This window comes from Ceratotherium simum, chromosome 32 (assembly GCF_057802395.1).
Source record: "Ceratotherium simum simum isolate JZ-2026a chromosome 32, ASM5780239v1, whole genome shotgun sequence".
Lineage (NCBI taxonomy): Eukaryota > Metazoa > Chordata > Mammalia > Perissodactyla > Rhinocerotidae > Ceratotherium > Ceratotherium simum.
In genome coordinates this window covers 3,998,962-4,022,612 of record NC_141931.1, presented here as the reverse complement: position 1 = coordinate 4,022,612, position 23,651 = coordinate 3,998,962, and the positions used below count along the sequence as shown (strand labels likewise).

The window sequence follows — 23,651 nt, the reverse complement described above, 5'->3', positions numbered from 1 at the left end:
TTTACAACTACTCTTGGAACAATTACCCCTAAGAGAGAACTGAAAACTGGATAAAAGGAACCCCCACAACAAGGGAAAGTGCTGACTGAGGTGGAAGAGTCAGAAATTCCTTTCTGGAGAGAAAAAAGCCACCTTCTAGCTGTGACACTTCACAGCTGGGAGCAACCTCAAGGAGGAAATTCCCTGGAGGAGCGGGGGACCTGAGTGGGGGAGCATTACCACAAAAAGCATCTTCTGGACTCAGCACAACCGAGACAAGTGTCATAATACCTGGCTTTGCTGGCTATTAACTACAACAGGGAGTACCCTCAGAAAAGCTACCAGACATAAGGGGGAAGAAAAGCCGGTTCTTGAAGTGCCCATGCAGAAATTCACCCATTTCAAAAGCAACCTAAAATCACCAGATATAAAGGTGTACAGTCCTTTGGTGAAAAGAGATTCACCTGATAGCCTCTGGGTGCATCTTGGTGAGAGGTAAGATCTCTCCAGGGGCTGAGACATTGGCAGCAGCCATTGTTGTGACCTAGCACGGGCATGCTGACACAGATGCTGGAAGACGCCATTGGAGTTCTTCCCCTGGCTTGCTGGCCCAGAGTCTGCCCCACTCACTACAGCACTGATTTAATCCAGCTCAGCCAGGGCAGGCAGCCCACCTAGGACTGGCCCCACCTAACAGCAAGCCCTGAGACAACTATGGGCCTCCATAGGTGGGGTGCTTGGAACCTCTGCAACTGGGCAAGTGGATTTGCCTCTGCAGGGCAGGGCATGCACGAGGGGTGAGCCTACATTGGTAGAGTGTGTGGGGCCTCTGCAGTGGCACGACTGAGTCCACTTCAGTGGGTGGGGCCTGCACACAGGGCAGGACTGTGTTGACAGAGGGTGTGTGGCCCTGTGGGTGGTGGGACCTGTCAGCTGCAGGAGACTTGTGTTTCTCAAACAGCCACATAGGGGATGGACCCCGCCTTCCAAAGCCTGAAACATTGGGTGCTCCCATGCGTAGAGCCAGCCCCAATCAGCTGCAATGCTGAGACAACTGACAACAGCCTTGCAGGCCAGAGGCCTACAGCAGTTGTAAGCCCCTGAGCCTGGCAATGAGCCATGCTGGGGACCTACTCACATAACAGAAAACTGCCACAAGAATGTGCTATTAGGCCCTGCGGCCAACTGTGGTGGGACTCCCCACACTTGACAATGTGACTGAAAGGACCATAGCAGCCACACACAGCTGAGCATTTCAACCAGCTGGCCAGGGAGACAACCTAGCCTCCTCGGGCACCTGCAGCAAGAGCAATCCTGCCATAATAGAACTACACACATACCCCACACGGGGACACTCCTGGAACATTTGGACCTGGTGATGAGAGGGAAGCACATTGCTGGACCTCATAAGGTATCTCTTACATAAGGCCACCTCTTCAAGATCGGAAGACATAGCTGAACTGCCTATACATAGATATAAGCACAGAGAAAGAGGCAAAATGAGGCAACAAAGCAATATGTTCCATGTAAGGGAATAGGACAAAACCCCAGAAAAAGAACTAAATGAAACAGAAATAAACAATCTACCTGACAAAGAGTTCAAATAAATAGTCATAAGGATGCTCACTGATCTTGGGAGAGGAATGGATGAACTCAGTGAGAACTTCAACAAAGAATTGGAAAATATAAAAAAGAACCAATCAGAAATGAAGAATACAATACTGGAAATGAAAAATTCACTAGAGAGACTCAATAGCAGAGTAGATGATACAGAAGAACAGATCAGCAAGCTGGACAAAAGACTAGAGGAAATCACCCAAGCTGAACAGCTAAAAGAAAAAAGAATTAAAAAGAACGAGGACAGTCTAAGAGACCTCTGGGGCAACATCAAGTGCACTAACATCCGTGTTATAGGTGTCCCAGAAAGAGAAGAGAAGGACGAAGGGGCAGAGAGTCTATCTGAAGAAATAATAGCTGAAACCTTCCCTAACCTAAGGAAGGAAACAGACATCCAGGTACAGGAAGCACAGAGAGCCCCAAACAAGATAAACCCAAAGAGGCCTACACCAAGACACATCATAATTAAAATGTCAACAATTAAAGAGAGAATCCTAAAAGCCACAAGAGAAAGGCAACAAGTTACATACAAAAGAAACCCCATAAGGCAGTCAGCTGACTTCTCAGCAGAAACCCAACAGGCTAGAAGGGAATAGCATAATATATTGAAAGTGCTGAAAGGAAAAAACCTACAGCCAAGAATACTTACTCTACCTGGCAAGGTTATCATTCAGAATGGAAGGAGAGAGAGAGTTTCCCAGACAAGCAAAGACTAAAGAGTTTATCACCAAGAAACCGGCTTTATTTATTTATTTATTTTTTAAGATTTTATTTATTTATTTTTTCCCCCCCAAAGCCCCAGCAGATAGCTGTATGTCATAGCTGCACAACCTTCCAGTTGCTGTATGTGGGACGTGGCCTCAGCATGGCCGGAGAAGCGGCGTGTCAGTGCACGCCCGGGATCCGAACCCGGGCCGCCAGCAGCGGAGCGCGCACACTTAACCGCTAAGCCACGGGGCCAAGAAACCGGCTTTATAAGAAATGCCAAAGGGACTTATTTAAGTAGAAAAGAGAATACCCCAAATAATTGGAATAAGAAAATTATAAAAAAAAAAAGTAATAAAATCACTGTTATAGGCAAATATACAATAAAGGTCAACCACCTATGAAGCTAATGTGAAGGTCAAAAGACAAAAGTACTACAATTACCTATTTCTGTGATAAAAGGATAACAGATACACATGCACAGAAAAAGGTTAGATACGATATCAAAAGCATAAAATGTGAGAGGAGGGGAGTAAAAGAGTAGAGCTTTTAGCAAGAGGTCAAACTAAAGAAACCATCAACTTACTATAGATTGCTGTATATGTAGGTTATTATATATGAACCTCATCGTAATCACAAACCAGAAACCTATAATAAATACACAAAATTTAAGATAAAGGAACACAAACATAATACTAAGGAAAGCCACCAAACCACAAAGGAAGAGAGTAAGAGAAGAAGAAAGGAACAGAGAAGAGCTACTAAAACACCCATTAAAAAAAGTAACAAAATGGCAATAAGTGCATTCTGATCAATAGCTACTTAAAATGTCAGTGGCCTAAATGCCCCAATCAAAAGGTATAGCGTGGCTGATTAGATAAAAAAATAAGACCTTATATGCTGCATACAAAACACACAGTTCAGATCTAAAGACACTCACAAACTGAAAGTGAAGGGATGGAAAAAGATACTCCGTGCAAATGGCAAAGAAAAGAAAGCTGGGGTAGCAATACTTATATCAGACAAAATAGACTTTAAAACAAAAACTGTAACAAGAGCCAAAAAAGGGCACTACATAATGATAAAGGGAATAATCCAACAAGAGGATAAGACACTTGTAAATATCTGTGCACTCAACTTAGGAGCACCTAAATATATAAAGCAATTACTAATAGACATAAAAGGAGAAATAGACAGCAACACAATAATAGTAGGGGACTTGAACACTCCACTTACACCAATGGATAGGTCATCCAAACAGAAGATCAATAAGGAAACATTGGCCTTAAATGATGCATTAGACTGTTGAACTTAGTAGATATATACAGAACATTCCATCCAAAAACTGCAGAATACACATTCTTTTCAAATGCACAGGGAACATTCTCCAGGATAGATCACATATGAGGCCATAAAACAAGTCTCAATAAATTTAAGAATATTGAAATAATACCAAGCATCTTTTCTGACCACAATGGTATGAAACTAGAAATCAACTACAGTAAGAAAAGTGAAAAAGCCACAAATATGTGGAGATTAAACAGATTGGGAGAAAAACAATTGGGTCAATGAAGAAGTCAAAGGAGAAATCAAAAAATACCTGGAGACAAATGAAAATGCAATTACGACATGCCAAAATTTATGGGATAGAGCAAAAGAGGTTCTAAGAGGGAAGTTTATAGCAATACAGGCCTACCCCAACAAACAAGAAAAATCTCAAACAATCTAACATTACACCTAAAGGAACTGGAAAAGGAAGAACAAAGCTCAAAATCAGTAGAAGGAAGGAACTAATAAAAATCAGAGCAGAAAGAAATAAAATAGAAACTAAAAAAAAAACAATAGAAAAAATCACTGAAACTAAGAGCTGTTTCTTTGACAAGATAAACAAAATTTACAAACCTTTAGCTAGACTCACCAAAAAAAAAAAAGAGAGAAGGCTCAAGTAAATAAAATCAGAAATAAAAGAGGAGAAATTACAACAGACACCTCATAAATAGAAAAGATTATAAGAGAATACTCTGAAAAGTTATATACCCACAAATTGGATAATCTAGAAGAAATGGATAAATTCTTAGAATCATACAACCTCCCAAAACTGAATCAAGAAGAAATAGATAATCTGAATAGACCAATCACCAGTAAGGAGATCGACACAGTAATCAAAAACCTCCCCAAAAATAAGAGTCCAGGACCAGACGGCTTTCCTGGTGAATTCTACCAAACATTCAAAGAAGACTTAATGCCTATACTTCTCAAACTATTCCAAAACAATGAAGAGGAGGGGAAGCTTCCTAACTCATTCTATGAAACCAAAATTATCCTGATACCAAAACCAGAGAAGGACAACAGAAAAAAAGAAAATTACGGGTCAATATCACTAAAGAACATTGAAGCAAAAATCCTTAACAAAATATTAGCAAATTGATTACAACAATACATTAAAAAGACCATCCACCATGATCAAGTGGGATTTATTCCAGGAATGCAGGGATGGTTCAACATCCACAAATCACTCAACATGATACACCACATTAATAAAATGAAGAATAAAAATCACAAGATCATCTTAGTAGATGTAGAGAAAGCATTTGACAAGATACAGCATCCATTTATGATAAAAACTCTGAATAAAATGGGTATAGAAGGAAAGTACCTCAACATAATAAAGACCATATATGACAAACCCACAGCTAATATCATTCTCAATGGAGAAAAACTGAAGCTGTCCCTCTAAGAATAGGAACCAGACAAGGATGCCCACATTTGCCATTCTTATTTAACATAGTATTGGAAGTCCTAGTCAGAGCATTCAGGCAAGAAAAAGAAATAAAAGCTATCAAAATAGGAAGGGAAGAAGTGAAACTGTCACTATTTGCTGATGACATGATTTTACATATAGAAAACCCTAAAGAATTCACCAAAAAACTTTTAGAAATAGTAAATGAATATGGTAAAGTTGCAGAATACAAAATCAACATACAGTAATCAGTTGTGTTTCTATACACTTAACAACGAAGTAGCAGAAAGAGAAATTAAGACTACAATCCCATTTACAATTGCAACAAAAAGAATAAAGTACCTAGGAATAACCTTAACCAAAGAAGTGAAAGACCTGTACACTGAGAACTATAAAACACTGTTGAAAGAAATAGAAGAAGACACAAAGAAATGAAAGGATATTCTGTGCTCTTGGATTGGAAGAATTAACGTAGTTAAAATGTCCATACTTCCTAAAGCAATCTACAGATTCAATGCAGTCCCTATCAAAATTCTAAAATTTTTCACAGAAATAGAACAAAGAATCCTAAAATTTATATGGAAAAACAAAAGACCCTGAATAGCCAAAGGAATCCTGGTAAACAAGAACAAAGCTGGAGGTATCACATTCCTTGACTTCAAAATATACTACAAAGCTATAGTAACCAAAATGGCATGGTACTAGCACAAAAACAGACACACAGATCAGTGGAACAGAATGGAGAACCGAGAAATAGACCTACACATCTATAGACAGCTACTTTTCGACAAGGGAGCCAAGAACATACAATGGAGAAAGGAAAGTCTCTTTAATAATGGTGTTGGGAAAACTGGACAGCCACATGCAAAAGAATGAAAGTAGACCATCGTCTTATGCCATAGACAAAAATTCACTCAAAATGGATTAAAGATTTGAATGTAAGACCTGAAACCATGAAACTTCTAGAAGAAAACATAGGCTGTACGCTCTTTGACATCAGTCTCAGTGGCATATTTTCAACTACCATGTCTGACCAGGCAAGGGAAACAATAGAAAAAATAAACAAAAGGGGGGCCCAGCCCAGTGGCGTAGTAGTTAAGTTTGTGCACTCCGCTTCAGGGGCCTGGGGTTTCCCAGTTCGAATCCCAGGCACAGACCCATGCACCGCTCATCAAGCCATGCTGTGGCAGTGTCCACATACAAAATGGAGGAAGATGGGCACAGATGTTAGCTCAGAGCCAATCTTCCTCAGCAAAAAGCGGAGGATTGGCAAGGGATGTTAGCTCAGGGCCAATTTTCCTCACCAAAAAAACCCCAAAAACAAACAAACAAAAAAAACAAAGAAAAAAAAGAAACAAGTGTACTACATCAAACTAAAAAGCTTCTGCACAGCAAAGGAAAGCACCAACAAAACAAAAAGACAACCTAACAATTGAGAGAAAATATTTGCAAACCATATATCTGATAAGGGGTTAATATCCAAAATATATAAAGCACTCATACATCTCAACAACAAGAAAACTAACAGCCCAATTAAAAAATGGGGAAAAGATCTGAACAGACATTTTTCCAAAGAAGATATACAGATAGACAACAGGCACATGAAAAGATGTTCAACATCACTAATTATCAGGGAAATGCAAATAAAAACTGCAATGAGCTATCACCTCTTGCCTGTCAGAATGGCTATAATTAAGAAGACAGGAAATAGTAAGTGTTGGAGAGGATGTGGAGAGAAGGGAACTCTCATACACTGCTGGTAGGAGTGCAAACTGATGCAGCCACTATGTAAAACAGTATGGAGATTCCTCAAAAAATTAACCATTAGGGCCTGCCCCATGGCATAGTGGTTAAGTGCATGTGCTCCGCTGCTGGCAGCCCGGGTTTGGATCCTGCGCGCACACCGATGCACCACTTGTCAGGCCATGCTGTGGTGGCATCCCATATAAATAAAAAGTGGAGGAAGATAGGCACAGATGTTAGCCCAGGGCCAGTCTTCCTCAGCAAAAAGAGGAGGATTGGCATGGATGTTAGCTCAGGGATGATCTTCCTCACACACACACACACACACACAAATAACCATAGAACTACCATGTGATCCAGCTATTCCACTGCTGAGTATTTATCCAAAGAACGTGAAAATACAATGCATAAAGATATGTGCACCCATATGTTCACTGCAGCATTATTCACAATAGCCAAGACTTGGATGCAACCTAGGTGCCCATCAAGGGACAAATGGATAAAGAAGATGTGGTATAGATACACAATGGAATACCACTGAGCCATAAAAAATGATGAAATCTGGCCATTTGTGACAACATGGATGAACCTTGAGGGTATTATGCTAAGCAAAATAAGTAAGAGGGAGAACGTCAAATACCGTATGATCTCACTCATAAATAGAAGATAAAAACAACAACAAACAAACACATAGTGTCAGAGATTGGATTGGTGGTTACCAGAGGGGAAGGGGGGAGCGGGGAGGGTGAAAGGGGTGACAAGGCACATGCGTATGGTGATGGAGTGTAATTAGTCTTTGGGTGGTGAACATGATGTAATCTACACAGAAATTGAAATATAATGATGTACACCTGAAATTTATATAATGTTATAAACCAATATTACCACAATAAAAAATAGGTAATCTGAATCTGTAACTGTTAAAGAAATTAAATTCATAATTAAAATTTTGAAAAAGAAATGTCCATGCCCAGGTGATTTTGCTGTATAATTCTACCAATGATTTAAAGAATAATTAACACCAATTTTACACAATGTCGTCTAGAAAGTAAAAGAGGAGTGAACATTTCTCAACTCATTTTATGGGGCTAGTGTTTATCTGACACTAAATTAGATAAAAACAGTACAAACAAAAGACTGACCAGTATCTGTCTTGAACTTAGTTGTAAAAAGCTTCAACAAATATAAGCAAATAGAATTCAATGAAATATAAACATTTATACACCAAATCAAGTGGCATTTACTGTAGGGATGCAAAGCTGGTTCAATAGTCAAAAACCAATCAATGTAATCCACCATATTAATGGATTAAAGAAGAAAAATCATATGATTCTATCAGTCGATGCAGAAAAAGCATTTGACAAAATTCAAAACCAATTCATAATTAAAGTGCTCAGAAAAAAAGAAACAAAAAGAAACTTCCTTAGCTTGATAAAGAGCATTAGAATAATCTGCATTTGACAATACTTGATGGTGAAAAATGGAATTTTTTCCTTCTAAGATCAGGAACAAGGCAAGGATGTCTACTCTTATTCAATATAATACTAGAAGTTCAAGCTCTTGTAATAAAAAAAAGAAAGAAGGAAAAGACATGTAGATTGGAAACAAAGAAATAAAGCTGGACCTTTTTCAGATGACATAGCTGTCTACATAGAAAACCCCATGTTGTCGCAAATGGCAAGATTTCACCTTTTTTATGGCTCAGTAGTATTCCATTGTGTATATGTATATACCACATCTTCTTTATCCATTCATCTGTTGATGGGCACTTAGGTTGTTTCTAAGTCTTGGCTATTGTAAATAATGCTACAGTGAACATAGGGGTGCATATATCTTTTCAAATTAGTGTTTTTGTGTTTTTTGGATAAATACCCAGATGGACCTTGAGGGTATTATTGCTAAGCAAAATAAATCAGATGGAGAAAGACAAATACCATATGATTTCACTCATATGTGAAAGATAAAAAAACCCCACAATAACAAACACATAGATACAGAGAACAGATTAGTGATTACCAGTGGGGAAGGGGGTTAGGAGAAGGGTAAAAGGGTTCAAGGAGGACATGTATACAGTGATGGATGGAAACTAGGCTTTTGGCGGCAAACATGATGTAGTCTATACAGGAGGTGAAATATAGCGATGTACACCTGAAATTTGTGTAATGTTATAAACCAATGTTACCTCAATTAAAAAAAAACTATAATAAACTTTAAAAATCTAAAAAGGAAAGAAAAGAAAATCTCATGGAATCTACAAAAAAAAAAAAAAAATCCCCCAAACAGCAAAGCAAACCCCTCCTAGAACTAACATGTGAGTTCAGCAAGGTTGTGGATAATATATCAACACCCCCCAAAAATTGCATTTCTGAATACCAGCAATGATCATGTGGAAGCCAAAATTAAGAATACAGTACTGTTTACAATTGCTCAAAAGAAAATGAAATACTTAGAAACTTAACAAAACATGTAAAGTATGCTGAAAGTTACAGAATGCCAATGAAAGAAATCAAAGAACAACTAAATACATATCATGTTGGATCAAAAGACTCAACATAGTAAGGATGCCAATTCTTTCTAAATTGCTTAGTGAAATTCCTGTCAAAATCCCAGCAAGGTCATTTGTAGACATATACAAGCTTATTATAAAATTTATATGGGAAGGTGAAGGACCTAGAAAAGCTAAAATAATTTTGAAAAAGAAGAATAAAGTGAGAGGAATCATTCTAGTTGATGTTAAGGCCTGCTATGTCGCTGTGATAATCCAGTCAGTGTGGTCTTGATGGAGGAATAGACATATGGAACAGAATAGAGAATCTAGAAATAGACCCACGCAAATGTGCCCAACTGATTTTTGACAAAGGTGCCAAAGCAATTCAATGGAGGAAGGATAGCCTTTTCCACAAATGGTGCTGGAGCCATCGGATATTCACAGGGAAAAAAAATAAACCTTTCCTTAAACTTCACATCTTATATACAGTTAACTCAAAGTGCATTATGGAATTAAATGTAGACTGTAAAACTGAAAAACCATTAGGAAAAACATAGGAGAAAATCTTCAGGACCTATGGCTAGGCAAAGAGTTCTTAAATTTGACACCTCACCATGATCTTTAAAAAGAAAAATTGATAAGTTGGATCTCTTTAGTTCTGTGAAAGACCCTGTTAGGAAGATGAAAAGACGGGCTACATACTGGGAGAAAATGTTTGAAAACCACATACATGACAAAGGACTTGTATGTAGAATATATAAAGGACTCTCAAAAGTCAGCAGTAAAAAAATCCAAATAGAAAATTGACCAAAGACATGAACAGACGTTCTGTTAAATAGATTATGCAGATGGCACATAAGCACATGAAAAGAGGTTCAACATTTTTAGCCATTAGGAAATGCAAATTAAAACCACAATGAGATATCACTACCCAGAATGGCTGAAAGAAAACACACAAAAAGCAAACTGATATCACTAAATGCCAGTAGGTTGCAGGGAAACTAGATCACTTATACATTGCTGGTGGGAATGTAAAAATGGTACAGCCAATCTGTAAGATTACGGCAGTTTCTTACAAAAACTAAACATGTGCTTGCATTATGTCCCAGTGATTGCACTTTTGGGCATATATTTCAGAGAAATGAAAACTTAAGTTCACGCAAAAATGTGTACACAAATGTTCATAGAAGCTTTGTTTGTAATAACCAAAACCTGGAAACAACCCAGGGTCTTTCAAATGGTGAACTATTAAATTACGTGCATCCATACCACGGAATACTACTCAGCAATAAAGAGAAACTGTTGATACTTGCAACAAATTGGATGGATCTTAAGAAAATAATGCTAAGTGAAAAAAGCCAATGTTAAAAGTTTACATTCTTTATGATTCCACTTATATAACATTTTTGAAATGATAAAATTATAGAGATGGAAAACAGATTAAGGGTTGCGAGGATTTAGGGATGCAGGAAGTGAGGTAGCTTGGCCATAAAAGGGTAGCATGATGGAATTTGTGATGGAACTGTTCTGTATGTTCACTGTGGTGGTGGTTGCACAAATCTACAGATGTGAGAAAATTCATAGAACTAAATACACACACATATCTACACATAAGTGAGCCCATGTAAAACTGGTGAAATCTGAATATGGTTGTTGGATTATATCAACGTTAATTTCTTGATTGTGATATTGTACTATAGTTACGTTAAGATGCTGCCATTGGGGGAAACTGGGTGAAGTGTTTATATGATTTGTGTATTTTTTTTACGTGTGAATATTCAATTATCTCTAAATAAAAACGAAAAAAAATAACACTTTTGTCATGTCTTTTTCTAGCTTAAAAATTCTATATATAATGCTTTCCCATTCCCTTTTATTAACCTCTTCTTTAAGGCTTTACACAGTTTCTCTGAATTCTACATGTTTAACTTTGTTATTCAATGTCTGCTTCAGACAGACTAATAAATTCACCATTTCTAAAATAAAAACATGTTTTACAAAACACAGTGTTGTATTACCTCTGTGTCTTTCATTAAGCAGTAGCCCTTTGACTAGAATGCCCTAAACAGCTTATCCTTTGTCAATCCAAATTCCTTATAAAATTTAGGACTAGAATCAAGGTTATCAGTTAATTATTTTTCCAAAGTGTTTTAGTCAATAGTGAAGTGTGTCTCCTCTGAATTTCTGTAACTCGTACCACATATTTAGGTATACGTATGTATTTTTGTGTTGCTTAACTTTTTTTCTGCCTAATTAGAACGTAAGCTTATTGAATACAGAGCATACATGTCTGTATGCTCATGTGATAAAAGAAGATGGAAAGAGATTGAAAAGCTTATTCCTTATTCATAGTTTGCTGCAAATGCTTTGTATGAAGGGCTGATGAAAATAATTACTTGATGAAAATAAACTTTTATGGTACTACTGTTTTACTTATTATCTTAAATTGATTCACATACCTATGCTTTTCATTTGTTAGTGGTACTATCCTTTTAGCCACTCAGAAATGAAACATTTAAGTCTTCTTTTAAAAAATTAAGCTATTTATATTTAATTGTAAAACTACAAACCCACATATGGTAAAATTCAAATATTATAAGAGGTTATTCAATTTAATGAAAAGTAAAAATTTCCTTTCCAATGACTTTTATTCTCACTCTCTAAAAGCAGCCACAGTTAATTTGTGTGTGTGGGGTGTGTGTGTGTGTGTGTGTGTGTGTGTGTGTATGAAGTTAAGCCTTTTAGAAAATTTCTGGGCAAATACAAATATTTATGTACCTATATAACATTTTTGTTTATGCAAATAGACTTGAAATATATACTAGTTTATATCTTACTTTGGACATGAATCTATACAAGCATATACAGATCAGTGTAGTTCTTTACTGAAAGCATTATCTTTCTGTATACTAACTTACTAAATTGGTTCCCTATTAATAGACTTTTAGGGCTTTTCCTGTTTTAGTTATTGCAAACAATGTTGCATACATCTTTGGGCACCAATATAAGTCTGTATGAAGGATACATTGTTAGAAATGGAACTGCTCTATGAAGGGTTTGTGCGTTTAAAATTTTTGCCAGATGTTGCCATATTGCCCTTCAGAAAGGTGGTACTGGTTCATCCTGTCACCTGTTTCCCCATACCCTGGCCAATACCATGGCATTATCAAACTTAAATCTTTGCCAATATGACATATGGAAAAGAATAACCTAATTTTAATTTGCATTTCTGTGATTATGAGTGGAAGTTGAATATTTGATCATACACTTATTGGCTATTTGCATTTTTCCCTATGGGCTGCTTATATATCATATTTTTGTTCATCTTTTATTTATTTTTAAAATCTTCGTATTTTAAAGAAATTAGGCCTTTTCTGTCATATGAGTTACAACTACTATTTTTTTCTAGTTTGTCATTTGTCTGTTGACTTTAAGAGTTTTTTAATGCAGAAGTTTTAAAATTTTATTGATATCAGATTTAATAGTCTTTTCCTTTCTGACTTCTAGGCTGCAATTTACTTTGACTCTTTAGTTCCCACATAGTTACATGCATATATAAATATATATATTGTTTGTCATTCTTGAAAAACTGCTTATGGTGATTTATTTTTCTTTCCTTTCACTATGACCTCCCTTGTAGAAGCTTTCATTTAATTTCCATAATAGCCTCTAATTAGTTCCTGGTACACCTACATTAAGTCTCCCATTCCTCTAATCTTCCAAACTACTGCCAAACTAACTTAAACATATGTTCTGAGTGTCTTGTTGCCACTTCAGATCCATTCTTTACCCTATTCTATGCCCTGTTTTTCACCCTGGGAATCTGATCTATAGGAACTGTGTCTGTGGGCTTTCAAGCCCTTTGTTTTCAGTTGGATTCTGCCCATGGGGAGCACTCGTTGGAGATTAGAGAGAAAGAGGGAAGAAAGTGAGGGTAGAATGTTTATTCTTCAGGGTCTCTCCCTGTGGGGTTGCCAAGGGCCAGCTACCATGGCAAGGCCATGGCTCCTACCGTGGAAAGCTGTAGTTCTGATCAGCAGCCTTTCTCTACAGCTTTTCTAGGTTCTGGCCTATGGGAAGTAATGGCTCCCTTTGATGTTAATAGCCTTTGGAGACTGTACTATTTTTTGTGGTTTTGCTGTATCCTGCCCATGTCTTTGCAGATAGTCTCTTTATTAAACTCTTTTTAAGTTATCCAGTTTGAGTATGCATTTGTTTCTTGCCAGGACCATGACTGATGAGGTATATCATTTAACTCTGTACAGAAATCTGCGATGAATGACGGATAGAAGGCACTCTGTTTTAATTGATGTTCATTTCTGCTGTCATCATCAGTAAAGTTTTGAGGAGTAGGAGTGGGTGCGATTATTAACATTCAAACTATATCCCTTCATTAATTCAAAAAATATTTATGTGCTGTGATGGTCAATTTTTCATGTTAACCTGGTTGGGCTGTGGTGCCTAGATAATTGGTCAAACATTATTACTGATGTTTCTATTTTGGATGAAATTAACATTTAAACTGGTGGACTTTGAGTAAAGCAGATTACCCTCCATATTGTGAGTCGGCCTTATCCAATCAGTTGAAAGCCTTAATAAAACAAAGACTGTCCTCCTCTGAGAAAGAAGGAAATCTGTCAGTAAACTGCCTTTGAACTTGGACTGCAACTCTTCCCTGGGTCTTAAGCCTGCTGGCCTACCCTGCAGATTCGGGATTTACCAGGCCTCAACAATCATGTGAACCAATTCCTTAAAATAATTTTCAATGTCTCTCTCCTTCTCCCTCTCTCTCCCTCTCTCTCTCTCTCCCTCTCCCTCCCTCCCCCCCCCATATATATATATATATATCCCCCCCCCACACACACACACAAATCCTATTGATTCTGTTTCTCTGGAAAACTCTGACTAATACACATGTCCAAAACACCTAATATGTGCCAGGAACTGTCATTCACACTTGGAATATATCAGAGAACAAGCAAAGCAAAGAAACATCGCTGCTTTGATGGAGTGTACATTCTAGTAAATGGGGGAGGCAGACAATAAGCAAAACGAACATGATAAGCAAGTAAATTATGTAGTATGCTAATAGGTGACAAATGTATGGAAAAAAAGAAAAAGTAGAGCAGGGAAAATGGGGATTGGGATACCAAAGGTGAGGGTAGCAATTGCAGTTTTATATAGAGTGGGTTGGTTAGGCCTCCTGAGAAATTAGCATTTAAGCAAATACTTGAAGATGAGAGAATTAACCATGTTAATATTTTGGGGAAGAGCATTCTAGGCAGAGGGCGCAGCCAGGACCAAGGCCCGAAAGGCGGAGCACGTTGAAGAAAAATCAAGCAGACCAGTGTGGCTGCAGCAGAAACAGAGTGGAGAGAGTAGGAGATGAAGTCAGAAAGTAATAGGGGGCCAGGTCATATAAGAACAAGGTCTTCTCAGGGAATAAATGGAAGATCCATTAGGCCTTTTAAAAAAATTGGTTTTTCTGCATAGATTACATCATGTTCACCACCCAAAGAAGTATAATGATGTACATCTGAAATTTATACAGTGTTACAAACTGATGTTACTGCAATAAACAAAAAATTAAAAAAAGCAAAAGAAAAAAGAAAGGAGAGAGAAATTAACAGCAGCAAATAACAATTCAAGCTTAAAAAAAATTGGCTTTTGTTCTGATTATCATTAAGGAGATACTGGGTTTTAATCAGAAAAGTAACACAATCTGACTTAGATTTGAAAAGGATCACTCTGCTGTGTTGAAAATTGACTATAGAGGGTCAAGAGTAGAAGCAGGGAGTCTAATTAGGAGACTTTGCAGTAATCCACATAAGAGATGATGGTGGTCCAGATCAGAGTATGGTTGCAGTGGACTTGGTAAGTGTTGAGATTCTCGATGGTTTTTGAAGGTAGAGTCAGTGAGATTTCCTGATGGATTGGATGTAGGATGTGAGAGAAAGAGAAGAGCCAAGAATAAGTTCAAGGCTTTGGCCTGAGCAGCCAGAAGGATGAAATTGCTCTTACTTTCACTGGAGTAGGGTAGTGAAGCAGGTTTTGTGGAGGAAAATGAAGGATTCTGTTTTGAAGATACTTATTTTGAGATGTCAGAAATGTTGTAGTCGTATTTGAGTAGGCTGTTACATATATGTTTTGGTGTTTGGGAGAGAGGTGTGTGCTGGAAATAGGAATTGGGATGTTGTTTACATGTAGATGGAACTTGAGACAGATCATGAAAAGAGTGAGTGTAAATCAAGAAGAGAGACCAGGGGCTGATCTCTGAGGCCCTTCCGGCATTAAGCAATCTGAGACAAGATGAGGGCTAGCACAGGGGGATGAGAAGGAGAGACCTAGTGAGGTAGAAAGAAATCTGGTAGAGTGTAGTGTCCTGGGAGACAAGTGAAGAAAGTGTAACTATGAGAAGGGACTGATCAATGGTGTCAAATGCTGTGGATAGGTCAAGAAGGTGAGGTCTGAGAATTGACCAATGGATTTAGAAAGAATGTCATTGTTGACCTTGAGAAAAGCAGTTGTTACGAGAGATCTCTGGTCAGAGGTCAATTGGAGACAACAATCATAGACAACTCTTTGGAGTGGTTTTGCTGCAAAAGGGAGAAAAAAATAGCATAGTGGCTGGGGAGGCAAGTGGGAACAAAATAAGGCTTTTATAAATTAGGAAAAATAATACAATGTTTATGTGCTAATAGGAATGATCCAATAGAGAGGAAAAGATTTATGATAGAAAGAAACAAAGGAGAATTGCTGGGACAATATCCTTGAATAAGTGAGAGAAGATGGCATATGAACTTGGATAATTTATCTATGAAACCAGGTAGGAAGGCAGAGTATCAGGCTACAGATGTGATAGAGGGCAGATGCGGTATAGGAGCCTGTGGAAGTCATCCTTCTCAGGGAAGTAGAAAGAAAGATCATCAGCTGAGCATGAGGATAGGATAGGAGAGGTGAGGAGAGAGGTGTGGATTTGCAATAGGCCTTAAATGGGAGAGTGAATGGACCAGGTTATCTTTTGATTATCTGGTGATATTAAAGCCTACTTGAAATCATGAATTTAAAATAAGATGTCTCTGTGGTACTCAGTTGTCTCTCTTCAACCAGCTCAGCTACACAGTTATTTTTAATACTCCATCTTTTGTAATGAATCAGTCATAAAATCACCATTAGTTAGCCATATAGTGTACAAGAAACTATTTTATTACAGTGTCAGATATTTTAGGAAAACGTGTATAATTCAGTTTTACCTAGTTTAACAGTAATCTTGAGTATAGCTTTATTTCCTTGGCTTGCTGTACTTTTTGTCCATTGCTTTACAGTCAGCCTTTCTTAGTCTATTCCCTTTTTATTCGATGGTCTTAGATCCACTCTGCTTTTATTTTCAATCCAAGTTACAATTTTCCTTTTATAAGTTTCTTTTGTACTAGAGAAGAAAAGGTGTGTGTTGTGTACGTGTGTGTTTTAAATTTATAGTCTTGATGCATGTACCGTCTTGTTCCTAGTGAAAGTACCAAAAATATGAAGAACCAAGATAATATGAGCACCAACTAATTAGAATTCATATTAGCACTGGAACAGGGTCCTGCATACCGTTTGTTGTGCCAAAGATTATTTCTTTAGGTGCTGGATCCTGGGAAGGTTGAGGGGCCAGGGAAGTTGGGATACACTTGAATGGCTCAAGATAGACCTATTTACCAACTGGATCAGGAGAATTTCAATGATAGTCTCATACCACTGTATGAATATCTGTATGAATATCAGCCCTTTTCCTCCCAGTGACAAGTCTGCACGAACAAAATTTTTTAGTGTATTTGATTCATAATCTTCATAATCTCCCCAACTTCTTCCCAATTCATTCTGCTAAACTTCCTTGGTATTTTCTATCCCTTTTCATTGTTATAGCCTAAAAACTATTTTGTTAAGCAGTGCTTTTATTTACATGATTGTCAAGCAGTGAGGCAGTCCCCCAGTAGCAGCACAGCGGCAGCCATGAGATTGGCTTGTCATACTTCCATATATTAGGCTGGTAAGGCGACAAGGGGCACAAATGGTGTTGGATACTTGATTACTTATACAGACAACAAGAGCAAAATCAGCATGGTGTCAGCTCCCTATGTTCCTAGTTCCATAGGATGACACAGAGCAGGAGGGACCAGAGGACAGACCAGACAAGCGATTTGTTGCTCTGCCATGGAGGAGCAAAATCTAAACTACAGCCTGCAGCTTTATAGGCTTATACAGAAGCCTTCAGGTGTGCTGTAAGGAAGAGAGAAATAGAAAGTTCTGTATTCAACTAAAATTAGGGGGATAGATGAGAAATGGGCTATGTCGGTCTTCTACAAGATAGCAATGAGAAACTGCCTCATGGAGACTCCTCCCCAGGCTTATTTTCTTTCTGCAGGAGAAATTGCAGGACATTCTGCTAAGATTTGGGTCTGACCGCTGTCAAACCTTGCCTATGTAGCTTATGTGGACCTGTGTAATGTTGACAGAGTGCCATGGGAGAGCTGTTCCCTTATAGCAGTGAGTCTCAAATGAGGGCTATTTTGAGCCCTACAGGATATTTGTCTGTAGACATTTTGGTTGTCACAACTCGGAGTAGGAGAATGCTGCTGTAACTTACTAGGTAGAGGTCAGAGATGCTGCTAAACATTCTAAAATGCACAAGACAGTTCGCCACAACAAGGAAATTATTTAAAAGTTCAGTAGTGCTGAGGTTGAGAAACCTTGTTCTACAATTATCTCTTCCTTTGTTACTTCTTTCTTGATCTCCATTGTTTGGTGTTGAATCACATACTTTATAATTTTTATTATGAATTAATTAATGATTTATTATAAATTTATTAATATATTAATTTAATGATTCATGTGTAAGTCTTCCCTGAAAGACTGTTTCCTCAAGAGCAGAAACAGTCACACACATCTACATGTTTCCTATCACATGTGATAAACAGTAAATAAATATGTGTAATTTTTATGAATATATGAGTTAAATCAACTCCAACTCATTTGTTCCATTATTCTGTTATCCCCAACCATATCTGGTACAGTAACCTATCCAAGTAAAATTTACATTTATAAACAACCATTTTTTGCATTAAACATACACAAAACCCTCTTGTTTTATAGTGTTAAAATAGAAAGTACTCATAATTGGGAGGGACTGCTGTGTATTTTGCAGTTACTTTATTGATATCTCCATCTGTCAATGACTAGACTTAAAGGAATGAAAGGGGTGGCACTTGATTTGGCTCCAGTGGGTGCTGCATTACCAGATCTTGGTTCAGAGGTTCAGATGCGTTCACTTGAGCTATCGTGAGGCACAAAATTAGTTTCAGACTATGTATTAATATTAATAACTGAAATGTAAGTGTCTAGCTATTTTCCTAGTAACTTTGCATGTATTCTTTGATCCTTACAACTGCTTTATGAGATAGGTACTCTAATTCCCCAATTTTAATAGATGAAGAAACTTAAACTCAGAGAGGTTGAGTAACTTACCCAAAGTCACATAATTGGTAAGTGGGTGAAACAGGTTTTGAGCCACGCAGTCTGACTCTAGAACTTGTGCGTTTAATGATTGCACCATTAATAATACATCGGTAAAAAGAGATCTCATGCTTCCACCCAGTTTACCTTTGCTATCTTTGTTGTTAATGTTGTTGTTGGTATACCTAATTATAGTCTGGAATATATAGAATTCATAGAAGTACATAATTTGATTTTTATACTTATTTACTTGCTGCTAATTAATTTACCTTAGTGTCTGTGAATAAAGTTTAAGAATATGTTAAATTTTATTTTACAAACTGCATATGTCTAGAGTATACATTCTACTTCTTAAGTGTAATTTAAATTCTTATTCTTTGATAATAAATATGTTTTATTTATTGAAATTTTAACAGGGGTATTGAAAAGCCATCAGAAGCAGTACAAAATCATGAAACTGTACAGCAGAAAATTGAAGGTGATAATATTTTATACATGTTTAGCATTTACAGTATTTCCTAAATACATTAAGACTTTGAGACTTCCAGTTTAAAATTTATAGCCATAAAATTTATACAATAGTAAATTTTAAAAGATTCAATAGTGAGTTTTTTAATAAAGTTATTATGTTCCAGATTCTGAGAGTGTACAAAATGAATAAAACTTGGTTGTTACCCCCATAAAATCCACAACTTTGCAAGGACACAAGCACATTTTTTGTGATTTTAACATAGTGTAATGCATGATAAAAGTATGTGTTAATTGGCACAGTCCACAGAAAGGAGCCAATTTGTTCAACCTGAGGGATTTAGGAAGATTTTATGCAACCTTCATTATTCAAATGAAGAATGGAGATATTTTTATTTTAAGAAGAGAATATAGCATGAACAAATAGCATGAGTGGAGAATTACAACTGGAATGGTACTCGAGTGTGAAGCGATTGGTAGGGATAAGATAGGAGAGAGCCTAGTCAGAGGGATTGGATGCTGTGATAAGGAATTTGTTTTTTCATATGCAATAGGGAATCATTGAAGTTTTTTTGTAGGGAAGAAATATTATTGGATTTAAGTTTTGTTTTTTTTTTTTTTTTGGTGAGCAAGATTAGCCCTGAGCTAACGTCTGTTGCCAATCTTCCTCTTTTTGCTGAGGAAGATTGGCACTGAGCTAACATCTTTGGCATGGATTTAATTTTGAAGAGATTATTCTGGCCACATTGTAGGAGCTAGATGTGGGTACTGGAAGTAAGAAAGGAAATTTATTGCTGTATCTTAGATTTGTGATAAGTGCTTATATTAGAGCACAGGTAAATGAGAAGAAAGGGGCAGATTTGAGAAATATTTATTGGTAAAATTGGCAAAACTTGGTGATTGGATATGAAAGGAACTGAGATTAGGTGATGGTAGTATTAACTAAGAGAATATAAGAGGCAAAACAAGTTTTGTTGAGAAAATGATGAGTTTACCTCACTCAGTTGTTATAGACATTCTTTCAGATATTACCACTTGTTACCTGACTGGGAGGATCTACAGTGTTGGCAGGTCTGTTATTTTTTTAGAGTTGTTTTTCTCTTCAATGAGTTTTTAAAACGAAAACTCTGAAATTTAAACTCAATACATATAATTGATATTTGAAACTTATGACACATTCACTATTATTTCAGAATTCATAAAAACTCACTCAACTGAAGAATTTATAGATGTTTCTGCAGCTGAGCCACGTAAGTTTCCACGCATTTAAGCATTGTTGTGTTAATAACCTCTGTTGAGTGCATTGATCTCTATAATTTTCTATAAGTTTCCACGCATTTAAGCATTGTTGTGTTAATAACCTCTGTTGAGTGCATTGATCTCTATAATTTTCTATAATCTAAAGTAAGGTAACAACATAGATTCCCTGGAGTTTGGAGCCATACAATTGAACTGGCTGTCAAGCAAGTATTGCAATTTCAAGTTTAGGCTAAATGCTACCAAAAATAGACTCGTTTTTGAGGAGTACCCTGATATAACTTGAAATAGAGAACTTTTAGTTGTGATTCGAATATGCTAGCAAAATGTTGCAGGGTGGCGGGCCTTGAGGTGGAGCAGTGATAAATTTAAGAGGTCATTTGTAGATTTTGTTACTATGACTTATAGATGATCTCATATACACTAATGCTCTGACTGCGGCTGAGTACCTATCAGTTCATGAATATAAAGAGCTGCTGGAACTAGTACGTCAAGTTTCTGACTACTTGTCAACAGAAAGGAGAAATTACCTTGCTTATGTCTTAACACTGGAGAGAATTTTAAAACAATCATGTAATATATGCTATGGAATACAGTTTAGAAGTGGAAAATAAGAGTTGGTTGTAAAAAGTTGATGGGAATCCTGCCCTCTTTCAACTTCAGCTTTAACCTCTAATGTTGCTGTGTTTAAACCAGGGACAGCTTTGCATTTTACAGTGCTCCCATGTTCTTGAGAGTGTTCTGACCCAGGAGAGCCCTGACTGGCTAGGTGGGGTAGTATCTAGAGCTTTGGCGTGGATAGTGAATGCCTCTCTCTACATCATGGGGAACACTCTGCACATCTGTGGAGCTTCTCTCACTCTGTGCGGCTGTCTTCTCTCTACTACTGTGCCCTGTGAATTCTCACTGCTTTGGCCTCTCCAAACTCTAACCTTTGTCTGTGAACTCAAGGAGACCAGTAGACTCTGTTTGTGTTCCCCTTCCTTATGCTGTGGCCTGGAGACTGCAGGCAGTAAGCTGGGGTCACTCTAGGGCTCTTCTCCTTGGTTTTCTTTCTTTCAGGGATCAATACCTTGCACTTTCTGTTTTCCAATGTCTGAATATTGCTGTTTCATATATTTCTTGTGCAGATTTTAATTGGTTTAAAGTGAAGGGGTAATTCTGATCCCTGATGCTCCATGATAGACAGAAACGGAAGTCTCTGTGCCCACATATAGGCCAACGGAACACATCCTCCAACCACAAAAGCAAGTTCCTAAAGAATAAGATATAATAGTAGAAATTTTACTCGTGAATTTTAAAAATTTATTTATTTATATAATTGAGGTATATTTGACATACAACATTACATTAGTTTCAAGTATACAACATAATGATTTGATATTTGTATGTATTGCAAAATGATCACCACAATGTCTAGTTAACATTCGTTGCCATACGTGGTTACAGAAGTTTTTTTCTTGGGATGAGAACTTTTAGGGTCTACTTTCCTAGCATCTTTCACATATGCAATACGGTATTAACTATTGTCACCATGATGTACATTACATCCCCATTACTTATTTATTTTATAACTGGAAGTTTGTACCTTTTGACTCCCTTCACCCATTTTGCCCACTGGCAACCACCGATCTGTTCTCTGGATCTGTGAGCTTGGTTTTTGTTTTATTGGGGTTTTTTTTGTTTGTTTTAGATTCCATATATAAGTGAGATCATATGATATTTTTCTTTCTCTGACTTATTTCACTTAGCAAAAGGGCCTCAGGGTCCATCTGTGTTGTCACAAATGGCAAGATTTCATTCTTTTTTATGCCTAAATAACATTTCATTGTATGTATACTGTATTTTTTTAATCCATTTATCCGTCGATGGACATTTAGGTTGTTTCCATATCTTGGCTACTGTGAATAATGCTGCAGTGAACATGGGGGCACATAGTGATTTTTCAGGGAACCAGAGGACAGGGTTACGTTGAACAACATGGAGAACACCCTGTTACAGATTCCTATGTATCATTCCCATGGCGGTTGCCTCAGTCCCTGGGCTCCACTGGTATAGATCTGCTCTCTCAGTATTAGTGTTCCACTAGTATACTCTCGCTTTTTCTCTTAAAAGTACCCCCTGTCATCTTCTCCAGCCAAACTTCATTTTCTTCTTCCCTCCTCATTCTCTAAATTCTATTAGATTCTGTAGCCTAATCAACAAGACAAAAACTACCTTTGTATTCCACTCTTTTCTTTCTTTCTTTTTTTTTTTAATAATTTTATTTTATTTTATTTTTTCCCCCAAAGCCCCAGTAGATAATTGTATGTCATAGCTGCACATCCTTCTAGTTGCTGTATGTGGGACGCGGCCTCAACATGGCCAGAGAAGCGGTGCATCGGTGCGTGCCCGGGATCCGAACCCGGGCCGCCAGCAGCGGAGCGCGCGCACTTAACCACTCAGCCATGTGGCCGGCCCTTCTTTCTTTTTTAAACTACCATTTAATCTTGATGTTGCTTCATTTCGTAATTAATGGACTTTAGTTTTTAGAGCAGTTTTAGGTTTATAGAAAAACTGAGCAGAAAGTACAGAGAGTTCCCATATACCCATTCTCCCCACCACCCCCATGCAAAGTTTCTTCTATTATTAACATTTTATATTAGTGTGGTACATTTGTTAAAATTGATGAACCAATATTGATACATTATTATTATCTAAAGTCCATAGTTTACAAAGGGTTTGATCTTTGTGTTGTGCAGTTCTATGGCTTTTGACAGATGCATAATGTCACATATCCACCATTACAGTATTATACAGAAGAATTTTACTGCCATGAAAATCACATGTTCCACCTATTCATCTCTCCCTCCATCTACCTGAATCTCTGGCAACCACTAGTCTTTTTGTTGTACCTGTAGTATTGCCTTTTTAAGAATGTCATATATTTGGAATCATACAGTCTTTATTTTACTTAGCAATATGCATTTAAGGTTCCTCCATGTCTTTCCATGTGTTATACTTCATTTCTTTTTATTACTGAGTACTAATGTATTGTATGGATGTACCATAGATGGTTTATCCATTCATCTATTGAAGGATATCTTGGTTGCTTCTAAGTTTTTGCAATTACAAAAAAGCTGCTATAAATTTAGGTTTTTATGTTGATATAAGTTTTTC

The 23,651-nt window shown here is 37.2% G+C and overlaps 1 protein-coding gene across 1 annotated transcript in view; it reads left to right on the top strand.

The window, feature by feature from the left end:
* The window catches only part of CCDC7 (coiled-coil domain containing 7), a 403,758-nt gene that overhangs the window by 52,372 nt on the left and 327,735 nt on the right, over positions 1-23,651 (top strand). Inside the window, 2 exon segments of the mRNA XM_087420895.1 lie at positions 19,184-19,245; positions 20,429-20,485. Of these exon segments, the coding sequence (XP_087277021.1) occupies positions 19,184-19,245; positions 20,429-20,485 (119 nt within the window).